The 23,931-nt window shown below is 35.0% G+C and overlaps 1 protein-coding gene across 2 annotated transcripts; it reads left to right on the top strand.

Annotated features, from left to right (window-relative positions):
* The first annotated feature begins 1,468 nt into the window (after positions 1-1,468).
* On the top strand, positions 1,469-23,011 carry LOC135686900 (neuronal acetylcholine receptor subunit alpha-10). 2 transcript variants are annotated; one of them, XM_065203283.2, is made up of 7 exons: positions 1,470-1,810; positions 8,857-9,077; positions 12,761-12,854; positions 13,848-13,987; positions 14,473-14,517; positions 14,980-15,089; positions 17,326-23,011. In XM_065203283.2, the coding sequence occupies exons 3-7, from the start codon at positions 12,791-12,793 to the stop codon at positions 18,455-18,457; spliced, it is 1,491 nt and encodes a 496-aa protein (XP_065059355.2). In that variant the 5' UTR covers positions 1,470-1,810; positions 8,857-9,077; positions 12,761-12,790; the 3' UTR covers positions 18,458-23,011. The 2 variants fall into 2 exon arrangements, with proteins under 2 accessions (XP_065059357.2, XP_065059355.2); XM_065203285.2 differs by lacking the exon at positions 8,857-9,077 and having other exon boundaries at positions 1,469-1,810.
* Positions 23,012-23,931: the final 920 nt, after the last annotated feature.

Raw genomic sequence — 23,931 nt, 5'->3', positions numbered from 1 at the left:
ACGGTGACCTGTTTATATGTACATGGTTACTTGAGGATTCACAACTATTCAAACCACAGTCCAATATATCGAAGCGAGAATGGAGAAGTTAGTAGGCCTGAATACGTTCATAAGCTATGCAAAACAGTCTTTATTTTGGTGATGTCATACAACATCACTCGCTCACCAATATACATTGGGAATATAACACATTCTTTATACAAAGCATTCGATCGAACAATACCACCAGAGCTGCACGAATTCATGCAGTTTACTTTTATATTGGTCTTTGCAAATTGTTGCGTCAACAGTCTTGTAGTGTTTCGTCTTAACAGTAAAGTCAAGAATTGGATCATGAAAAATATCTGCAGATGTTGGAATAGAGCAAAACAAGAAGAGGAAGAATCGCGCTATTAAAGGTCATTCTGCCAGAGTTAGGGAAAACCAATGAATTATTTTTTTTTGCACTTACAACACCCATAAGTGTTTACTTTGCTGCAAAAGCTGCATCATTCCATTCTATAAAGCATGATGGCGCTATTTTAAACTTCAGCGTTAAAAATAAACACTAAATGCCTTTGGGACTTTTTTTTCATCTGCGGTAAACTTTTTGGAGAAAAGCTCCAGGTAGAAGTCGTGTATTGGATATTTGGTATAATCTTTGAGTCGATTGAAGCGAATTATTCTTTTTACAACAAAAAGAAAAAATAAATACATATTCGATTACTTAGCTGAAAACCTGGTCATTGAATTCACTAAAGGAAGTTCGTTCATGTAAAAAGTATAATTGTTACACGTATCTTTGAGTTTTAGTTTAAAACGAAAGGACAGATAAAAAAGGAAGACATGTATAAAGCAGAGGTCTAAATAGATACAAGCTCAAGATACAAACATGCTACCTCCTCCTCTTTCTTCTGTTTTTTAACTCCTGTGTTTACCATATTTCTGCGAAGCTTTATCTTTGATTTCTCACTTTTTGAGCAAAGCTCTGTGTATCAAATTCATTTTCCCATATGGAATTATATTCCAAATTATGCTTTGTTCTTTTGTTAATGTTCTATGTTTAATATAATCCAATAGTACCAGGAGAGTAGCAAATTATACTGTAAAATGACACTCTTTTAGGACCCTTAAATACCCTACACTCTTGCTTTTTCAGCATCTCTCCCTTTTAAGTTTTAAATACTTCTCCTTTTATAGCGGGCAAATTTCTTCGCCTTACCCTTACCCAACAAACATTTCATTTATTTGCTATTTGTAAGTTTTACGCAGGATATTTCTCTCAATGTCCGCTTAGTGCTTTTTGCACAGTTTATAAACTTGAAAATTAATATCCTAAATCCTACATTTACATTGTCTCTGTAAACGTCCACTCCCTGTCTAAGTCTAAGGCATCCATGCAATAACTTTAAAAACTGATTGATCGGTCAACATAATTAAATGCCAAATTCTAATTGTGGTTTTAGGCAGTGTTGAATTAAATGCTTCTTAGAGTCATTTACGAATTGATGCTATTGTAGGTACTTCAAATATTTACGCATCAAAATATAATGGCCATGTTAGGAAGGCTGGTATTTGATGGGAAGACAATAGCATCCGATCAGGCCATTAATTACCCGATTCTATTAAGCTTTGTTGGTTTGTTCTTTTGCTGAATAGCACATGTTTTATTTATGAGCAAAGGATAGTCTAGGTCATTGTCTGGAAGAAAACTGTTTCTCTTAATGCATCGTTTTAACGCAATCTATTATGTGTTTTTTGTATTGGACGGTTTCACAATATTGGACGGATCAGAAATGAAATCTTTAAGACAAAGAAGATTGTTGTACAGGTTGGTGAGATTTTTACGCTTCTAAATGTACCTGGCCTGTCCCGAGAAGTTCATTCTCGGTTTCATAAAGTATTTTGCCCATTTGTTGAAAAACAATTGAATCTTTAGATTTTCTATAAGAGTAGGGTATTGATACCACTAGCTAATAATTTGAACGGGGGAGGGTTGGATGAAAAATAGAATTTTGATGACTGTAGTGGAATACCTTACTTGATATAGTTGGAAAAAATTTTATGAATGACACTCATTTTTATTGACATTTATTGACAAGATTGTCTCCAAATATCGACCTGGATAAAAATGGAACTGCTTACAAGTGAATTGGTCAATTGTCAGATCAAATTGTTACACCCAAAGCTATAATAGAGTACGGAGTGTGATGTCATCGAAATATATTTTTAAAATTTTTTAACTTCGATATGCAAAATCAGTTAAATATGCTCAAAATTTGGCGAGATATGGCCAATAAAAGATTTCAGGTTTGCTAACGGATTACTATAATTCTGGCCTGGTTCATAAAGTTATGAACCAAGGCCACATTACGGAAGCTTGATGGGGAAAGAGCTTGTGCTCATGTGGTTTTACATCAGTTAACTTTTTGCACATCCAATTGATTTTGCACATCTAGAGCTATTTTATGATGAGTTTAGTATATATGGTCAATATTAAACATTTCTAAATATATACTTTGTAATGTTATCATTCCGCAACTCGATTGAGGATTCGTTTGCATTAAAGAGAGCCATACCTATCTGTAAACCCATTGATACAATGTTTCATTCGAAAGAATCTGATTTTAGATTATTTCTTGAATGCTTGAGAATCTTTTTTGCTTTTGAGTATTGGATTTTTGAACAATTATTTCCAACATTTTCCCTGTGACATTGTTGTATGATCTTATTTGTGACATTGTTTTACCTGTAACCTTCAAAAAAATGCGACAGCTGACCTAAACATGAAAATCACGTCTTTCTTTCTGTGAATCTGCACATGGTATTCTGTTGTTGAATTATCGATGCAGTTTTGGGAATAATGCTGAAGAAATTCAAAACCTGTTTCCTAAACAAATAAATACCCCGATATTGCACATTTATAACGGCAAAATAATCTAAGAAATGCTTGTAATGCATTCGAGATGCCAGATGCTGATGCTGGTACTGGCTACTCTGACTTGGTCACCATAGCTTACAAATTTATTCAATTTTTTAGAGAAGAGCCGTATGTCATTAAATGGAAATTCATTCACCATATTAACTGCTTTCTTTGAAAGGCATGATTCAAATGAAGTTTGTTTCAATGTCTTGTGGGCTACTCCCCCAGAAGCAAATTTGTAAACTGCGATGTCAATGTGGTCTTGCTAGATTGTTTTTTGAATAAGTAATTTTCAGTTATATTGTTTTGAAAGAAAATTTTAAATTATTCTGCTGTTTTTACTAACTTCATTTTGATGCCTTTTTCAATTTTTAGGCAACAATTTGATACTTGTCCTATAAGGATATGAAATGAAATGGCCTATACATCAGAATATCACTAGATTAGAAGAATGCGTTTATATAAAACCTAGGACAATATGCTCGGCGTTTATTTGAAACCGTTGTTTGCTTAACGTCTGGCGTTAGTTAACGTCCAGTGCGTTAGTGCTTACTTGTCCGGAGGATTAAAAATACCCCGTGATCTGCCAGATACCGTATCTTGAACCAAATCAACCAGTGTTATATGCAGTTTCTGAAAAGTAAAAAGTGGTAGATTATATCTCTTTGTTTCGGTTGCAAAGCATCTTTTAACTAGGTAATAAAATTGCTTAACATAATATCGACCTAATTCTCAGAGCTCTTAGACTAATCGCGAATTAATTTTCAGATATTTTTTATTACTTACGAACATTACAGATAATCATAGATGTTGTCATACTGCTCGGCGTCTGGCTTAGTCCCGTTACTGACATTTTTCGCAGGAGCCCTAATAAACCAGACTTTCCAACTTAAAAAATGCCTAAGGAACGAATTGAGAATGACATAAATTTCCGAAACAAATGATCAAATATCAATTATATTCTTGATTAATTTGCCAGACAACGGCAAATTAATAAATCAATATAAATCATTATTATGATAGAAAAATGTTACCACCAAGTTCACTTAATCATTGTTACCAATGCAGATGCGGTTTGGATGTCATTTTATCGCAGTTTTTATTTTTGCTATTTGCTAGTTTACTGTTTTTTTGAAACACTTATTGCAAGTAGTTATGTTAGAGTTTCAATCAATCAAAATTCCACCACAAGCAATTTAAGACAAATACAGACGTAGCATGAGTAAAACTAATACAAAGATACAGCGCTAATTATTTACTACAGAGTAAATTCTGTTGTAGGTAAACAACTGAAAAAGGATGTTTTCTCACAACATGATAAATAGATAAGCACCTAAGGTAAGTTTATAAGGAGGGGCCTTCTCGATAAGGCTAATTGAGGAAAGGGTATCCCTTTTTTAAATATGATTCTTATCACTGGCTAGTTTTCTTCTATTTTACTTTAAAGTTATAAAAACAAGCAAAGGAAAATGGGGCTTTATAAGAAAACCACTTACTACGGGTCATTTGCAACTGAGATGATTAGGAACTAACTTATATTAACATAAACAAATTTAATCATAAACATATTAATAATTAAGATAAAAATGCTAAAAGAATGAAGAAAACTGCAAAATATTTGATTTATGCAAAAATAGTCACAAGGCTATGTGCAATGATAACCATTATAAAAGTATCTGAAATATCATCATGGAATTGGCGTTTAAATGTAATCTCAGGTGAACTGTCCCAAGAACTCACAATCACAATGATGATTGATTTCATTGACCTCAAAACACTTAAGCAGATATTTGCACAGCAGACTCTGGAGGAAAATCAAATCATTTTGTCTGCACAGACGCATATCCGAATATTCAAACTTGCATCTCATGACTTCATGTATGTTAATGCACTTATCCTATTGGCGAAATCTTGAGCATACTGTAAGTGGATTACAAATGTATGTGGGATTTAAATTAGCGCTGTGGTTGCAAGAAAAGCTATTTATTGAGGGACTTCATCGGTACTTGGCTTAAGGCATTGGGTGTAGCATTAAGATATTTAGCAAGCTTTACAGAAAATAACATTTGATAAGCCATAATTGAAACGTTCAATTTCACGATCTTGGATGCCTAATTGATTCATCATTAAAAAAGTCTTGATAGAATACAAAATATTTCTTCACGTCAAGAAAACATGAGCTGTTGCATGTAGAAGAAAGTAAAAACAGTTTTGGTAGAGCAAGTAAGTAAAAACAGTATAAAGACCATCTCCAAAATTATTAAAGCATTCAATGAATTTCGATACATGGTTTTGCGACACATCTGCAGGAAAAAACAAAGGTCTCTACTGCAGATTTCAATTGCAATTTAGTTTTGCCAGTGATGCAGCCTGTGCATGGAAACCGCATCGAAGACCCAGGTATAATACGGAGGAGGGAGTCCGTGAGACTCATCCCTTGCTTAACTCATGGAGTTTTTTTGCAGGGCTCAGCCTCGTTTCCGATACGCTTATATTTGGATGGCCATTGTTAAAGGTCTTTGCTTAGGCAGACCCAAAACAATGGCCTACCTTTTTACTAATAGCAGAATGTCTCAAGGAGATGAAAAATATTATTCTAATAGAAACCAGACTTAATTTTTACATTTGATGCTAAAAATCATTCCTGGAAGTATGGAAAATCAAAAGCCACTGTAAAATATCAAAATGTAGTTACTATTTGTTGATAGAAAATGCCACTTGAGTTGAAAATAAGGGCGATGGCTGTTGAACTGGAATTGTATTGGCATTTTTCTGTGTCCAGGCTTGAGAAACTTTTTGGATTATGACTTTGGTATAGCAATTCAATGGGCTAAGGTTCCCCTAAAAGACCTGTCTTCAGAGGTACAAAGGCATTTGGATCCAGATAAAAAGACCGGAGATAATATAACTACTATAACAACTCAGTTAAATGCGATTGTTTGAATAATTTTTTTAAACAACTAGGAACAGTTTTTCTTAAATGAGGTCTTTCTTAAAAAACATGAACAAATCAAATGTCAGCATTTCTTTAGATTTGTGCTTTCGGGGACGCTTCGGGTAAACATTGGTTTACAAAGGAATTTATATCCCACCTGTTTTGAAAATCTTCGATGACTCACATGGAAGATATGTTTTACGTGTTAATCCTTAACTATAAGAATATTGATCTCCTGGTCCCCACCAAAATGCCCCTGCAATCATAGTCCTTTTATCTCGTGAACAATCGAGATTATTGAAGTCATTTTCACAATATCGAGATGTAGAAAGAGTTCATCTTGAGAGAAGACTCGGATTAATTCATCATTATTATGTATATAGTCTCGATAATCGGTTTTCAAAAAATGAAACCAAATTTGAAAATTCAAGCCAGTAAGGCTATGTAACATGACACTTGACATCTCCCAGGATAAGCTGGAGCTTATAAACCATTCCCTGATTTAAAAATCTCGTTTTTAGCTATTTATGAAAATTCATTTTCCAATTAAGTTTGTAAACAACTTGCTTTAAAATTCCACCCAGGATTTGGTAAAATGACTATTCATAAACTAGTATAAGGTCAAAGTGAACTACGTTTTGTTGAATGATGAGATCTTGTTTTGAGTCGCATCAAGCTGGCTTACAAGAATGCTGGCTGCTAACACGTTTCTAGATAAACTTGCTTATGTTTAAGAGAGTGGGCGAAACATAAAGATAGGCCTTCTCCCCTCTCTGTGGGAAAATCTTTCAGGAGGTCAATGGCCCATAGAGATTGCAAGGGTACATAATTAACCAACAGCGAAATCAAACATTTTCCATAAATTTCTATTCAGCTTTTTTTCAAATCTGTTATCTCTTACAAGCTTTTGGAAACCCCCCAGTAAGAATTTTCAGTGGCCTACCCAAGTAAACTTCAAAGTAAACACTGTAGAAAGAGACGTTCAAATGAAGATTATATTTCTTTGGTTGATACAGCTTACAACATGCGACCTTTTGCAAACCGGCACATTTTTTTAAACTAAATTTGTTTTTGCCGCGGTTTTTATGGTATTCAATTGTTTTTACAATAACATTCAATAAACTGCAAAAACACTACAAACTCGGCATTTCCTATTCAATCAAATTTTTTCAATGTCATACTTAAACATTGCCGAGTGCACTAGCTCACTTTGGTTATGAAGAGTTCTTTCTTCATGCTTTCGGTGAAGACACAGGCAGAAAAGTAGTCATTTTTACACAATGAGAAAGCATCAATGCCCTTTCATTTTCATATTTAGAAATTATTTACTTTAGAGGTAATATGTCAATTCTTATCATTGGAATCAATTGACCAAAACATCAATATCATCTAGTCGGTAAGCAACCTTGTGGGAGTTCAATATCGTCTTTAGTGTATATTTTACATATGTTTTTGTGACTTTTATTTCAATACTATCATCAGCTTTGGTCTCTCAAGAAAGTTTCGGCTTGGTCCACAAAATCAACATAAAAATTGAAAAGAAAACCGAATAAGATTATACCGTGCTTAATCTATGAACATGAGCTAGAATTAGACTAAGCAAAATTTGGAGATCTATTTGAATTCTCCACTCATAAAACGAATGGTCTGGTTCTTTTTACAATGAAAGAAACTAAAGTGGATAATATCTACATGCTGCAATGAGATTTGCAAAACATTCCGGGATATCACATTGTACTTACTCAGAACTTATTTGCACCTTAAAAAGTACCTTCAAGTATCCTTACAGAGTATTCAAGGTTCCATGTTCTTATGTCTTTAGTGTTCCCAAAGAATGACACGACAATACGTCAAATCTTCGTCGCTTCAAAATTTCTGAATACTGCTTTCAAAAGTTTTGTATACATTGCTAACGTGCATTTCTTCCTCATTTTCGTTATTCTATATGGAAAACTTCGAATATTTCCGTTTAAATGCTTCAGTGGTCTAACAAAGATTTTTGATACTAAAATTGGTTTCTGTAAAATTGCATAACCAAAGCTTGCAAGATTACTTAGATAGCTTTGAAACCATTAATAAAGTTTACTGGCAGCGGATAAGAGAAGCAGGTATTGCCAAATACAAGTTGCCACTTATTTTGATCTTCAAAATTTTTGCTGTTTACTATTTAGACATCAAGTATATGGTAAATTAACCGTGTGAGGTTATTGGCCTCGCTTCAAAGTTGTGTTGTGCGTGCGCGCTCTGAGACAAGTTATGTTATTGACGTATTTAACGAATAAAATGTTGACACCTTTAGTTGATTGAGCGAAGTCTAAGAAATCTTACATCTGCAATCCTCTTGTATGTCAGTTTCTTGCGTAAAACCTAGCCTATAAAACTGCAATTACAATCTGCTCAATGAAGAATTCAATTATTTTCCTCGCTTTACATTTGACAAAGGAAGAAAGATAAATGCATTGCTGAGTGTCGTAATGCGTTTTATATGCTGACATTAGCGTTTTATACCATATGACATTAGCATTTACAAAACTTCAAAAGATATTCTTTCTCTTAAATGCCTCACCCATAGGATGATTCATCATACTCTACAAATGTTCAATGAATGTTTGGTTTTGCCATTATCTTTATTTGGAAAATAATAGCGTGGCGTTCCATTACATTCTTTCATTAAAAGATCGTTATCGTAATATAAACTATGAGATTCTTAAATAGCAATCGAACAATTATCAAGGCCCTTTTGATTGATAAATCACATAAACTAAGAGTCTGTTTGAAGCAGTTTGAATACTTTGTAATCAATAAGAATATCATTATGTTTGTTGTGATTTAAAACATAGTCGGCCGTGGTCGTCTTGTTCAAAGATTAACAATTAATAATTCATGATCAATAAAGGGTTTTTCAAATCGTTGCTTAGTGATTGTGGAAATTCGCAGATAATGTTGATCCTATGATTATCGCTCTTATGTCGTTAGTATCAACAAAACGCTTTTGATTTTTATTACGTTGTCATTTGAGATTTCAGAACGTAATACTGAGCAGCGTTTGTTGGCGATACTCGTTTGTGGAAGATTAAGTGATCGATATATCTGGCACATACTGACACATGTGAGATGAGTGATGAACCACAAGCATAGTTTTCCTCACTTGTAACCCCAAATTAATAGTTTTTGGAGAGCTATCAGTCCATCTTGCAAAGCTACAAAGGAGGACCAGTGCAGCAAATGAGAAATTGAAAGGTTTGATAGCGTTTTATCTTTTTTATTAAAAAAGATACATTAATCATCATTGCCGAAAAATATCACAAAAGTGGAAACATAGCATATTAGACTTAATAAGCGCGGAGTGTCTGGGGGTAGAGCTTTTAAGCATATTGTGGTCTGTTTCCAGCTTTATCGTGCAATTATGAATACAGTTTTAGTATTGAATTTGAAGCTCAATGACATACGTATTTTAACGGGTGATGATGAAAAAAAAATCAGTTGGCAATAAACAGACTTACGGCATTCTTGTTAAGCCCTGCAAATATCTTTACTCTTTTTAGCGATTATCCGTGGACTTAGAAATCAAGAAAAATGGCTTTACCAGAAACCCAGACCAAGAATATTCACTCGTCATTAAATCAACTTCTTTGCTCACTGTGGCTTAAATAAAGTTGCTTACCAGAACAGTTTAATGTTTTCTCAATACTTACACCTGATATTGTCAATGGGCTTTTTGTGATTAAATTGGAAAGAACTTAAATTTTTCAACTAAAAACTGGAATTTTTCCTCATAATAGTGAAAAGGCGAATCCTGAAAATAAATGAAGTTTGATTGTGATAATCAATAACAAAGCCAACTTATCTTGATAGATTATTTACGATCAGACGCCAGAAATAACAGAGCTTTGCTTGACGATCGCCTTAAGTGTGAAACTCCGAGTTGCAACTGTCAACCATCCTGTTTTATATACCAAAGTATGTATAGCTCTGTACGGCATTGACTGCTATGTGACAGACCGATGTGGCAGTAATTTTTACAGAATTAGCAATTAAATATTTAAACATTTTGTCAAGTAATCAGTAATAATGGAATAAAGGAAATAGGTAGAAACCTTCTAAGTTTCTATAGTTTTTGCTATGAGTTTCGATATTTGCAAAACTTTACTTTTCAGGCCGTCCATAAATAAAGGCTTTTAGCACTTTGCCATCAGGTCACTTCCCATTTTCCTTCGCAATTTCCATCCCCGGTTTTGAAGCTCTAGCGCTCAGGGTAGCAAGAATACAATGATTAGCGAGTTGTTTTGGCATTTAATTCTAAATAGATAAACATTTCAAAGACACGAAAGCCATTAACCTCACAAGTACGATGACGACATTGCAATTTATGCTGTCACTACTGTCACTCTTTTCTGTAACTGTAGGTTCACCAAACCTGCAAGGCACTTCACTTCTGCTTCCAAACAGTGGGGGATGAACACACGTGCCTCTTTCGTCCTCTAGTTCCTACATTTGTGCTTCAAACCCCTTTGGAAAAACCCGACTTGAGAAAATCCGTGAAAAACCAGCTTATATTTGTAGGGTGCAACCTTTTTTCAAAAGACACTCATTTAAAAGCATTGGCCCGGTCTAAGAAAATTCATGATTTTCTGTGAAAAAAGTTGATGATTATTAATACAATCTTGGAGATTGGCTTCGTGCCTCAGTCTTGATGCCAGATACACAGTTCATGATTCTGTTATCTCAACTGCATTTAAACAAAGTAAACATACTAGTTTTGAATGTGCTATATTGATAGAGTATTGTCCATTTTTTTGCGAACTACATAAATCTTTAAACAACATCTTGTGCATTATCAGATCCTGACATACATTCAGGAGACAATTCAGATAATGTTGAAGCCCGAGGGCGTCGAAGATCATAAACGTGCATTTCATACTTGATTATGTCTGTCTCCAATAAAGATGTATTTTTCTGTTAAGCATTAGTGTACATCCTTTGTGAATTCACCTAACCTTTCGAGCTAACTGGTCGGATGATCACTCTATGAATTTTTAATTTAGCGTATACAAAGTAGTCCTGTATGAGCCTCGTCGCCTAGAGCCAAGCTAAATGCGCTATTTATAGCCATGGAAAAAGGCTTTGAAAAAATCACAAGTTAAAAACCATCAGTGATTTGCGTTTCATTTTAGCAATGAAATCCGGAGGAAGGTTTTCAAATGTATTGGGCTTTATAAGATGAGGTACTCATGAGGTATACAGTAAAACGATTCCTGAAATCAAAGCTTCATAGTCAATGTTGTAGCATATTCATATTCACACATTATACAGTACACTATGTAAAAGTAAAGTATTGAAAAATAAAGTTGGAGCTCTTTTAATAAATATCTAGAGAAGAATTGGTAAAAAGCAAAAATGGTCACAGTAACATGTTAGCAAGAAGGGCAATAACCACCTGCTTCTTATAAAACCGTATATAAAACATCATTTCAAAATGGCAAAGCTCGCTTGCTTTTAAGAGGAAGATAATAGCTCTCCAGAAAATAGCTCTTGCTTCTATCACTTATGTTTCTAGATATGGAGTGCTCAATTTTACAGTCTAAGCTCGTAAGATATCTTCAATATATAGACAAAGGAAAATGTACCTCATGCAGCTTTTGACAGGCAGATAAAGTGACTTTCTTCTATTGACTCCTGAAGAATCTACAATCCTTTAGGCTGTATTACTTAAAGTGTCAAGTGCCTACACCTATGTACGCATGCTTGTATCTGACAAATTATAGCGTATTTATGCATCTATGCTAAGCTATATTTTCCCCTAGATCATCAATTTCAATAGCTTATTAAGCTAAAACTCTAAAATGTACCTTATTGTAACATGCACTTTACTGTTATATGCATCTTGGTGTAATTAGTGTTAATGCTTAATCAGCCACTTGTCTAGATTGTGTATAAACTTGCAGAATAACGGTGAATACCATAGAATTTTTAGCATGTCACTGGTAGGTGTTTTAAGAACTAGAAGGATTTCGTGACAATGTGATATCGACCTGCAAAGTTTATTGCTGGGTGAAATCGAAGGATTCTATCTTTATTTATTTATCTAAACAAGCCATGAAATGAAAGCTTTTCTTTGAATACTTGACGTGTTTTTGTTCTTTGCAGGTTTAGCTCAAAGATATTCTGCTATTTTTGCTTAAAAATATATAGAGAAGCTTATATCATGTTTTAGGCGGCTTAAACATATACAACTAAGCATAGACAGGGGCGTAGCTAGTAGGGGGTGTAGGGGGGGGTGTAATTCCTCATGAAGTCGTCGGTAAATCTTCAGTTTGTCTACAAAACCCTTAGTTTGTCGGTAAAATCAGCTATAAATAGGTGAAATAGTACCTAAATTCTTCTCAATCTCTGTCTTCGTTGGTAAATTTTTTCTATTGATGACCCACCACCCCCCTAATCTGGAAGGTCAAGCGACGCCACTGTAAGACACGTAAGTAAGAGAAATAAAATAAGTAACAAGGGTAATAAAGTAAGAGCAATAAAATGCAAATTAGGCAAGCATTTTTCTTTTTCAAATTGAAGATGATTCATCATGTTTTATGAATATTATTGTGGTGACGGAAAATGTCAGCTTTGCTTCTTGAACAAGATAGACTCCTAAACAATTCAATCACTCACGACAAGAGAAACATAATTGCCACCAGCTGTTCGTATACAAATGATTTGCTTAAAATCAAATGGCTTGATGCCAAAGAATAAGTAAACTATTTGGCTTTGCTTTCCAATTTTAAATTGTTATTTCATATACAGAATTGAAACAATCCATAAACAGAAGCAGGTAGTCGCTTAAAGAATGTATTATGAAAGCTTTGTTTTTAAGATACGTGGAGAGGAGTTGGCCTATGCGTTTAAAAATGGGCTATAGTCTATTTCTCTTCCAGAATGCTGAAAAAAGTTCTACTAACTGAATCATGCTGGCATCAATAGCTTTATGGTTGGTCCTTTGTGGAGGAGTTCATGTTAGCCACTGCAAAGGTAAGCTGGCCCTTGCAATAATAATCTATTTTCAATGTCGCATGTCCCATATGGCGTTCGTGAAATCAGAAAAATCGTTAACGTTCTGTAAAGATAGCTGCACGGGAAATGCCCTAGTGAGGTTCAAAAGATTCAAAAGACGGGAAATGCACTAGGTTTTTGTAGCTGAAGTTCCCTTGCATCAGTGCTTGACAATATAGTTTAATTTTTGTGTTGTGTTTCTTTACGAGAAAGACATTCAAAAATTATCCTTGTAACAACATAAGCAATGTTGCATTGACAAAATAGGCAATTTGGAGCATTCATTATATACATTAGATTACTGATATGCATTTTTATAGTAAATAGGATTGTTCAATGTTCGCATTTCACAGCCTTTGCATGTTTGCATTGAAAGCTTGTGCCTGCTTGGTTAGGTTGCCCTGTCCACAATCTAGTTAAATGCACTTCATTAGCGATGCCTGCGGACATTACGGAAATCAATAATTGATGGCAGTGTCAATGTAAAACACCTTTGCTGGACAGTCAAATCTAGTTTTTTAAAGACGAATAAGAAACCATTCCATTCCTTTAGTTTTTCAAATTTCAGATTTTACATATATAAAATTTTGCTTTTTTGTCATTTGGTAAGGTATCATGTTATTTTGCATACCTATTACCAAATATGGAATTTTTGTTGTCTAATAACACAAATATAGTTCACGAATAAATATTTTTCATTAAAACAACATTAGTCCTCGAAGTGTTGAAAGAACAAACTTTGTAAAAAATTGAAAATGTAAGAAGTGGACACCTTGAAATACTCTAAGATATTAGTATTCCCAAATCATCTCTTTTAGTAAATTTTGTATCATTAAAAGTAGTACAATGTCTAGGTTTTCAAACAGCATTCCAAGTTAAATTTGTTAGAAATATAAGTTTTAGATCATTTGATGACAGTTCTGATAAAGACATCTCTTGATTACCATTATATAAAGATATCCTCCTTTCCAGTGAGATTACCATCGACACCAGAGGCTCGTCTATTACATCATCTCTTTAATGACTATGACAATCAGGTTCGGCCGGTTTACAACAGAACTGATGTAGTAAATGTTCAATTCAGCTTGAGTCTTATTCAAATTGTCAACGTGGTAAGTAACACAAAGCTGGATATTCAGTAAGAGAGTTTGCGCCTTAAAACAAAGGAGAAACCAGATGTTACATTTCACATCTGAGGAACGCTCTTGTTTAATTTTTTACTTCTTATATTTTTTGTTCCCTCTTTACTTGGTATACCTTGTTATAGGCATAGGTAAAGATATGGTTGTTTTGTGTTTCTGTGTTAGTCCTTCCATTGGTTGAATACTAACTTCATGATAAACTTTGGTTTCTTGCATCCAATGCTTCGTCATGCTAGACAATTCCTTTGAAGACCACAACCGCAATCTTAGCTGGTTTCATGCTACACTAGCAATTCTGCTTGCATTAGCAATTTTGTAATGACTTTCTTTTTGAAATCTTGCCATGTTGGATATCGGTAGGATGAAAATGGAAGATATTTCTTTATCGGGGTATTTGAAAACCGTTTATCGTTTTCCACCATCAATTATATATGAAACGGGACATTGCTTTTCAGAACAGCAAGTCGCAACTGCTATCAACCAGTGTTTGGATACGTCAGGTATGTAATGCTACAAGCTATGCATCGATGCTAACAAATCAAGTTCAATTTTTTTACAATATGTTACTTTTGCTGGCTTGTTATCTAGATAGCTAGACAAAATTCTGCCTTTTCATTTAGTTTCGGAAAAGGCTAGTTATATTTATAAATGGCTTTGAAAAAAGCAAACATTTAGTGCATTTAGTGTGTTATCGTTTGAAAAAAGCAAACATTTACAAGTTTTGTACCACCAAAAGATTGTTTGCTAGTTATATTTAGCCAGTTAGTTAGTTAGTTAGTTAGTTAGTTAGTTAGTTAGTTAGTTAGTTAGTTAGTTAGTTAGTTAGTTAGTTATTTAGTTAGTTAGTTATTTAGTTATTTAGTTAGTTAGTTATTTAGTTAGTTAGTTAGTTAGTTAGTTAGTTAGTTAGTTAGTTAGCTAATTGGTTACATTCAATTCACGGCAGGTCTGTCAATTTTCAGAAATGGAAGAATCCATTTTTGACGTGGAATCCAAGACGTTATGGAGGTATTGACCAAATAAACGTTGATCCTGCGAAAGTTTGGATACCAGATATCATACTCTATGACAAGTAAGTCTACATTTCCTTTCTACAGTCTACATCTAATGAAATAATGAAAATTATTTACATAATCTGATTGCCATTTCGTGTTTTTTTGGTACATTAATTGACTTGATAGAGTACAGTAATCCACTCATTAAGGGACAAAATAAGATCTGCTATGCTGTGAGAAAAAATGAACTTATGTTTTGTTTATTTATAATCATTACAGTCAAATTAACAGTCAAATGAATCAAATAAAGTGTCTAGTAAATGCAATATAGAACGGTAAAGATGCCCAAGTATTTATAGATGGTGCTAATATTCAATTGATTTGCGAGTTTTCCAAAGCTTCCTTATAATATGACTGAGTTAGTATCAAACGTACTATGAACAGTGAATTAAAGGGTAAGTTTAAGGTCAGTGATCGTTTGTCATAAAAAAAGCCTAACCACAGTACTTGTATAAAATTGTCATCAAAGTTTTTGAATAAAAGGTCCTCACGCAGACAAATTTACAAAAAAACCGTTTAGATATGCTGAGTATAAACGAGATGAATAGAAGGCTCCAGATTGAAATGAATCGTATACTTTGTTTTTAAGATATTTACAGTTCCTTTCTCGTGATTTCATTTACTTGCAATTTGGCTAAAATCATTAAAAACGACTTAAATCTTGCGCTATCGGAGGATCTATGTAATTGGGGTTGTAAACTACGGACCGTTTTGTGTAATTCTAATGTAGATCAGTCTGCCAAGATTTTCGTGATTATTACAAGAATGAGATATAGAGATTTGAAAATTCATGTTTTGATTAATACAAGGCTTAACTCAATCTAATTAAGACAAGAAACCAATACGCTTTCAATTAAGGATGACGCAACAGCTAATGCATGATGTTGTTACATTATTTCTTAATCACTAACCAAAAGTTTCTCGTCACATGACCAGCCTCATGTCGATAACATGCTTCTCCCCATTGTGCTAAACCACGAATTATAGTCACTGCATTGCTACCACAGCAAGTACACGATGTGTTGCATAAGGGCAACAGAAAAACACCCATAAAGAGTACTTTGAAGGCTATCTTGACAGTCTCTTCAGTATGACAGTTTGAATTAAGAAGAAATACAGCGACGTTTCTGAGACCCTGATTTAAAACAACTTTTGTGCTCTACTACACCATATTTAATGTTTCCTTCGGAATTCTAAAAAACATCAAGCCATTGGGCTATAGTTTCAGAATAGTAACGCAATATCATATTCCAAAGAAATACCAACTGGCCCCATCGAAAACTTTTAAACAATCTAGAACATAGAGAGATTTCCATTGTGTCAACGCTAGACAATCCCTTCCATGACCACCATAGCCACAGCCAAAGCTATAAAACATTTATGTCGACATGTCAAAAAACTTAATGGATACCATATCTAAAACGGTTTTGGCTGGAGTTGCAATATTGTCCTATCGTATTTTGCTGCACGTGCGTTTTCAACAACAGCTTTTCATGATGCAACATGTTTAATGATTGATATGTTAAAGCAATTACATTCAACTCTGATTTGGTAGTCTAAACAATCCTTAATTTCTTTTTAAATGTCAGGATTAAGTCGTCCAATTATCCTCTTTTCAAGAGACTATTCTATCTTCGACTCAGCTTGCTTGATCAAAATCGCAGTCAAGTAAGACATATTCTGACGCTCCTTATAAAAAGGGATAGTTCGAAATCGTGACGCTATGTCTACTTTTTTATGCCTAATTTTCAAACCTACACTTTATAGGAACATTTACCCAAATATCTTGACATTTTGGTAAAATTGTCTTAATAATATTGGATTCTCGGTTTTAAAAATGACAAAATCAAAATATAAAAGACAAAGAGAGACTAAAAAGAGATTACAGAATGGAAAATTCTTATTTAAAGTCTTTCTTAATTATTACAAACTGCTTAAATATTTACTATAAACGGATTTACGGTTACATTTTCTTGAAAATTAACAAAAAGGGTCATAAATTTTCCTTGCTCTATTATATTTTCTAAGTAGAAATCTCCTTTAAAATATTTAACTTAATTTTAAAAATTCGAATTCACTTTGTTGCTCCTGTTTTATGCTGCTGCCACTGCTTTTGCTACTGATGTTGCTGTTGTTGTTACTGCTGTTGCTGTTGCTGCGACTGCAATTGCGATGATGAGAGTATCTTATTGGTTTGCAAAAAGAAAGGTAGTCATTTGTTTCCATACTTTTATTGTTTGTATATCATTGCAGTGCTGATGATACTTACGGAGGAGGATTGGAAAAGTACAAAACAAAAGTAATTGTGAATTCAGACGGAAACAGCAGTTGGTTTTCACCAGCCTCTTTTACGAGCACTTGCAAAATAAATGTGAAGTTGTTTCCTTTCGATTGGCAAACATGTGTTATGAAGTTTGGATCCTGGACGTTTGGAGGTGATCGCCTCACTATGACGTCAGCCTCTGATTCAGCAGATATCTCAAAATATGTGACAAATGGAGAATGGGACCTAGTGGAGATGCGAGCAAAGTTGAATAAGATGAAATACAATTGTTGCGATTATTTTTTTTATGACGTCACATTTTATCTTACAATCAAACGGAAACCATTATACTACATATTCAACCTTATTGTTCCTTGTGCTTTGATCGCTACCTTGACTTTGATCAAGTTCTTTTTACCTCCTGAATCGGGGGAGAAAATCGGGCTTGGCATCACCGTGCTTCTAGCTATGACTGTCTTCCTATTAATAGTAGCTGACAGTCTTCCGTCAACTTCGGAGAATATTCCTTTACTTGGCGCGTACTTCATCGCTATTATGTTCGATACTGCTCTCTCACTTGTCGCATCATGCATCATTCTAAACTTTTTCCATCGTAACCCCTCGATGTCTCCAATGCCTAAATGGGTACGAAAATATATTCTCGGCTACATGGCTTGGCTGTTATGCTTCCCAGATCACAAGAAGTATGTCGAAAGAAAGATCAGCCGCCTCTCATCGCCGAGAGCATCAAAATATTTCACGGCGAACGGGGGACCAGATTACGATGGAAACGAGGCTCGATATAGTATCGAGATGGAGAGATTGCAATCTACTTCAAATCATGACTATAATGATATAAGTAGATCGGAAAGCTACGAAACGCTTATGGACCCAGTGTCTTACAAGATACTAGAGGGAATCGGAACACTTGCAGATAGTGTTCGCAGAGAAGAAGAAGAGGAATTCTTGCGAGATGAATGGAGAAGGGCAGCTTTAATACTGGATAGATTTTTCTTCTTCTTGTTCTTGATATCGACTATACTGACAGCTGCATCTCTGTTCTTACAAGACCAAGTCATAAACAGTGGTCCTCCCGAAAATGTGAAGAAGTTTGCGGCTTAAGGATTTTATCAGGTGAGAAATCTTCGTTTTGGTAACCCGTACTCTGCTTATGGGTAATTTGCTACAAGATGTGCGAAACATTATTTAGAAAATTGCTTGATAGAGCAATTTTACTAAAAAATTTTGAACGTGATAGCAGGTTTGGAAGCAATCTATAAAGGGATTGCACTTGAAGCGATGTTGAAGTGAAACTCTGTCAAAGTGAATCGATGGCAATTTGTACCAAAGCCCAAGAAGCCATGGACTATCTACTGCTGAGAACGGTACGTTTCCTTCCAACAGGAAAGCATATCTTGAAGCCCATTGTGCTTTTCATCTACATAGCATTGTAGCTAAATTTGACAAATAGATCTGCCTGTTACTCATTAGAGATGAAATTAGCAGGGGTACATGATTCATAGAGCCAGCCAATCTGTTCGTCATTTAAAATTAATTAATCGACTGGTTCAGCTGGCTTGGAAATGCTTATTTTCAAAACTGTCTGTTCCCTTGTTTTTGCTTTATTCAATTTGTTCTACATGTATCCTGTGGCATAGCATGACCTTTCTCGCTTTGGGGGGAGGGGGTGTGTGAGAGATGCACAATCATATTTAACCGACATAAATTCTTTTGTTACAGTTGGTATAAATGTATTTTGTTAAAAATGTAAATCTACCGACGATTTCTCTGAAAGTTGGGGGGTGTGATACCTCCCAACATCCCAGCACGCTACGCCCCTGCATGTATCAAATCGCTGTGAAACGTGGCATTACTTTCTTTAGTTCTTATTTCGCTAGCCTTCTCAACCACTTCATCCATTTTGACGACATTTTTCCAGTCCTTGTACACAGTAAGAATCTGATTTTGCCCGGGATATAAACGCTCCAAATCCCGAAGCTTATGATTGCGATTCCAGAATTTCAGAGAAAACAATACAGAAAGATGCTTCGGCAACCTGCCAGGGGGCATTTTCTTTTTCTGGATGATCTCTTGATTCATTTGATACAATAGGAATTATCCAGATATAGATATGTCATGGCATACGTCATGGCATAGTAAAAGCAAATGCATTAAACTCCAAGCAGGCCTTTACTTTTTCCAGACATAAGTTGAAAATAAGCACTTTTTCTATTGAACGAGTCGGGGTCTCTTGTACACATATAAACATAGGAACCGGGGAAACAGGGGGCATATCAACCCTCATCTTACAGAAAAAAGGTAAAATCCCTATTTTTAGCTCACGAGTTTGCCCATTTATGTTTCTATCCCCTCCTCTCCCATTTCTGAATTTTTTCCTAAGTCTGTGTGTACAAACCTCAACTGGTCGGGTTCCATTTCATAAAGGTATTTAAAAGCAAACTATATAATCTAGACATCGTAAATGCAAAATAACTAGGTAAAAGCCAGTGAGTGACTCAACAAATAACATATAATTTTTTTAGCAACCCTCCTCTTGTTGTGTATAATGAAAAAGAAAGATGTAGCCGAAACGAGATCGACAGGTCTCATAGCCAAGCAGGGCCTGGGGCACTACAGACTTTTCAATACCAAAAAAAGTGAATGAAGCCCAGAATAAGTGTGTTTTGGATTAGAATGCCTTCATATAAATCAAAGGCTTATGTTTAAGTGAACAATTTTACATGCCGTTCGTCAAATGAAGACGTTTAGATAGCTAATGATTAAAAAACTAGCGTACTAGAGGATTTTAAAAAGTTCCATAATACAACTATTGTTGTCATGATCGCCACTACTATCAGGCTTATGGGCACTTTAACTTCTTCAGACTTGTCGGCAAATGAAGGACGGCTTACCGACTCTTTCGGCAAATGGCAAATGAAAACCACCCTTGAAAACAATAGTTTTTATATTTTTGTTATATGAGCATTCAGTTTCATTAAGTTCTAGGCCCTTAATAGATACCCGATTCTTATTAAAGCCTCAACGCGAGATGTAAGGTAAAAGCTAGGCTTCTGTACAAGTGTAGCTGATGCTAAGTAGCTGTGTACCTTCAAGGTAGTGTTATACAACTAGTTTTGTCTGTCGTGTATCATGTTTGTGGTTCGTTATTGTTAATGAGAATGTCTTTCGATGTTTGCGTCAGTCATTTTGTTTGTCATCGTGCCATCTCTATTTTAGTTGTTATTAGTCCATTTTTATTAGTCCATTTGCCGTTAATTTGTGTCATTAGGGTTTGTGTGCGTCACTCATGTTGTTAAAAGCGTATGTTCTTTCAGTGCAAGTCAAGTCGAGTCGAAGTTGTCGTTGAATGAAGTCGTTATGTTGTAATCGTTGGTTGCCAGTAATTTATACTATCCCTGCTGAAGAATCTTGGTTTAAAAAAAAAACGTTATTTTACATTGGTGACCACGACGTGACAAATTCGCAGAAAAAATGGAAATGATTTCAACAGAACAATTCAGAGAAGTTCTGTTGGATATTATAAAGACCGTTGTATCTCACATGGCCGAAAGGGTGAGGTTGGCAGAGGAGAATGGGAGAAATTTCTTCGTGAATCGAACTAATGTCTATCGTGCTGAAGATGGCCAGCCCATTTGCTATTGTTGTTTGCGCGTTGGTCACGTTGCCAAATATTGTAGGGACAGGAAATTTTCTTTAGCATCCCAGGAGAAGTGTGATCAAAATGAACCTGTGATTGTTGCCTCGGTAGCTGAAGAGCGACCTCGGGTTACCTTTATTGGCAACATCAAAAGAAATGAGCCACATTTTCAAGATCTTCAAACTCGAGTTAAGAAATTGGAGGAGATTGTCAATGAATTGGAGTCACATAAACTATCACGACCAATGGTGACGCGACTGCCTTCTTCAAAACCAATGGAAGTTGACGAGGGTTTATTAGCCACAACATATGAAAAAAATTTGATTGACACTAAAAGAAGAGAAGGACCTTTACGTGTACATAATGTTGTTATAGCCTCGGGTAGAGAACCGTATGGACGGAATAAACTTGGACAGGGACATTATTTCTTAGATGGTACTTGATTTACTCATTTCAGTAAAATTATTTGATTGATTCTTCGTGCTGCCTTATAATACTTTTATGTTTCTTCCCCTTCGAGAGATCAAGCCAGGAGGCTTGTCTTTCAAAGGGGGGAGTAATGTTATACAACTAGTTTTGTCTGTCGTGTATCATGTTTGTGGTTCGTTATTGTTAATGAGAATGTCTTTCGATGTTTGCGTCAGTCATTTTGTTTGTCATCGTGCCATCTCTATTTTAGTTGTTATTAGTCCATTTTTATTAGTCCATTTGCCGTTAATTTGTGTCATTAGGGTTTGTGTGCGTCACTCATGTTGTTAAAAGCGTATGTTCTTTCAGTGCAAGTCAAGTCGAGTCGAAGTTGTCGTTGAATGAAGTCGTTATGTTGTAATCGTTGGTTGCCAGTAATTTATACTATCCCTGCTGAAGAATCTTGGTTTAAAAAAAAACGTTATTTCACAGTAGTTTCTAGGAGGCATTATTGTGCCTACCACAATAGTCTATCTTTATGATATACAACCAGATTCACAAATTAAAAACCAGTTTATGTTTTGATGTCAAAATCAAATGTTATTACCTATAAAGAAAGGACAGGACGTATTTTCATTGTAATTGTCAGTAACATTCTTGTAGTCAGGTCAGGCTGTTTTTAACAAAGTCCATATTGGGCCTTGGAAATGGCTGCAGCCATCTTGCACCATCGCTTCAAATGGACCTGTGTAGTTGAATCCTTTAAATTGTCATTATTTTGTTAAACATGTTATTTCTTAGAAAATGATCTACAGTTTGAATTTTGAAGTAAGAAAAATGTAAGTTGAGCGACTTGTTCCAGTGATGCGTTTTCATAGAAAATCTCAGATCAGATTAAAAAATTTCATACATATATGATTGTTCTTCTTATGTTTAATTTTTGAATAAATATCATTAAGAGGAAATTCACCATTTAATAACCAGCCATTCGTAACCTCCAGCCCGCGAGCCAACTGCAGCCACAGCAAGATTTCATTTGCCCCACCGAAATGCTTTTACCTCAAATATATTTAGCCTGGTAGGTATAAGATCTGTATTTCATTTTCAGCAGCTTCTTTAAAATAATCTACCGTGAATTATCTTTTTAGCCCCCTTCTCTCAATTAAGCCTCCCTCTCTTACTAGCTCCCCTTTTCAGAATAAAATATTTAATTAGCCCCCCTCTCAATTTAGCCCCCTCCCCAATTTTCACTGATGCCAAAATAAGTAAACTTGACAAAAACAAAGATTTTCATTTTATTCATTGCTCATCATACTTCGCATCAAATCAAGATTCACACCATGTCTCTTCCAGTCCTCCAGATCCAAAGACAAAGATTTAATGTGCATTAAGCACGGCCATGTTAGAGCCTGTTACCAAAATTACAGGCCGTTGGTACCCCGAGGGATGAAGTTGACCTTTCCGAATGCTCGATTTTAGAAGGCGACATGGCATGGCCCCAAGGGATAATTTAAATTAGTAATTGACTATTATTGACTATCAGTTTACTATATATTATTGAAAATTAGTTTACCACTATAAATGATTTTTTATTACAAAATATTTATTAAGCCCCCTGTCTCAATTTAACCCCCTCTCTTATAAGCCCCCCTTGAAGAGCTGTGAAATAACAAGCCCCTCCCCTGGGGGGGGGGGCTAAAAAGAGAATTTACGGTATGTAAAAGTTGGAAAGTCAGTAGCCCCCAAAATGATTTGACAGCAACATAGAGCTTGATCTGAATTACGAAAAGATTAGATAATTAGAAAGTTTCTTGCCTTTGGAATTAGAATTGCTCTCCCTAAGAATACTCAAGCTTAAATATTTTTCCCATGCATTTAAAAAAAGATAAATCATGGTTAATCCAAAACTTAATAAACCAGAACAATATTTCCGTAAAGATTAACACGAAAAACGGTTAACTTAATATACAGGCAAGAATAACAGACAATATCAAACTTGCCAAATAAAATACAGAAACTAAAAAAACTATTGGTGCAGGGAGGCTGGTATTTTCGATACAGTGAAGATTACGTATTACGATACATCGATACGTAAAAATCCTCAAGTTTTCTTGACTTAATGAACGGCAAGTCAAAACGATACTCACTGTGGACAAATTGTTTTGATGCGTTTACTTGTCAATTTACAGACATCAAGATGCAAAATTAACATCTTGCAAATAATACGATCTTTTTATCGCAATTTCCTCATCTTAGTTTTTGAGCCACCCATGAGAAAACTGATACACACGCCTATGATGAGAATGCTATGGAGTTGGTGCAAATAATATAGAAAGCCATATGCATTCGAAATTCCTTTTTTAAAGGGAAATCTCTATTTATGACACGTCAAAATGGTCCAATATTGCTCTTACTATCAGAATTTGTCACATTACACCCATTCTGTAAAAGAACCCTGAATGAAAAAAGGGGTATCTTCCCAAGATGGGATAGAATCTAGAATTCGGTTACCGCTACGATTCTACCCTTA

This window comes from Rhopilema esculentum, chromosome 6 (genome assembly GCF_057945365.1).
Source record: "Rhopilema esculentum isolate cy_ngs chromosome 6, ASM5794536v1, whole genome shotgun sequence".
Lineage (NCBI taxonomy): Eukaryota > Metazoa > Cnidaria > Scyphozoa > Rhizostomeae > Rhizostomatidae > Rhopilema > Rhopilema esculentum.
The sequence above is the reverse complement of the archived record's forward strand: the minus strand, read 5'-3'. Positions and strand labels throughout refer to the sequence as shown.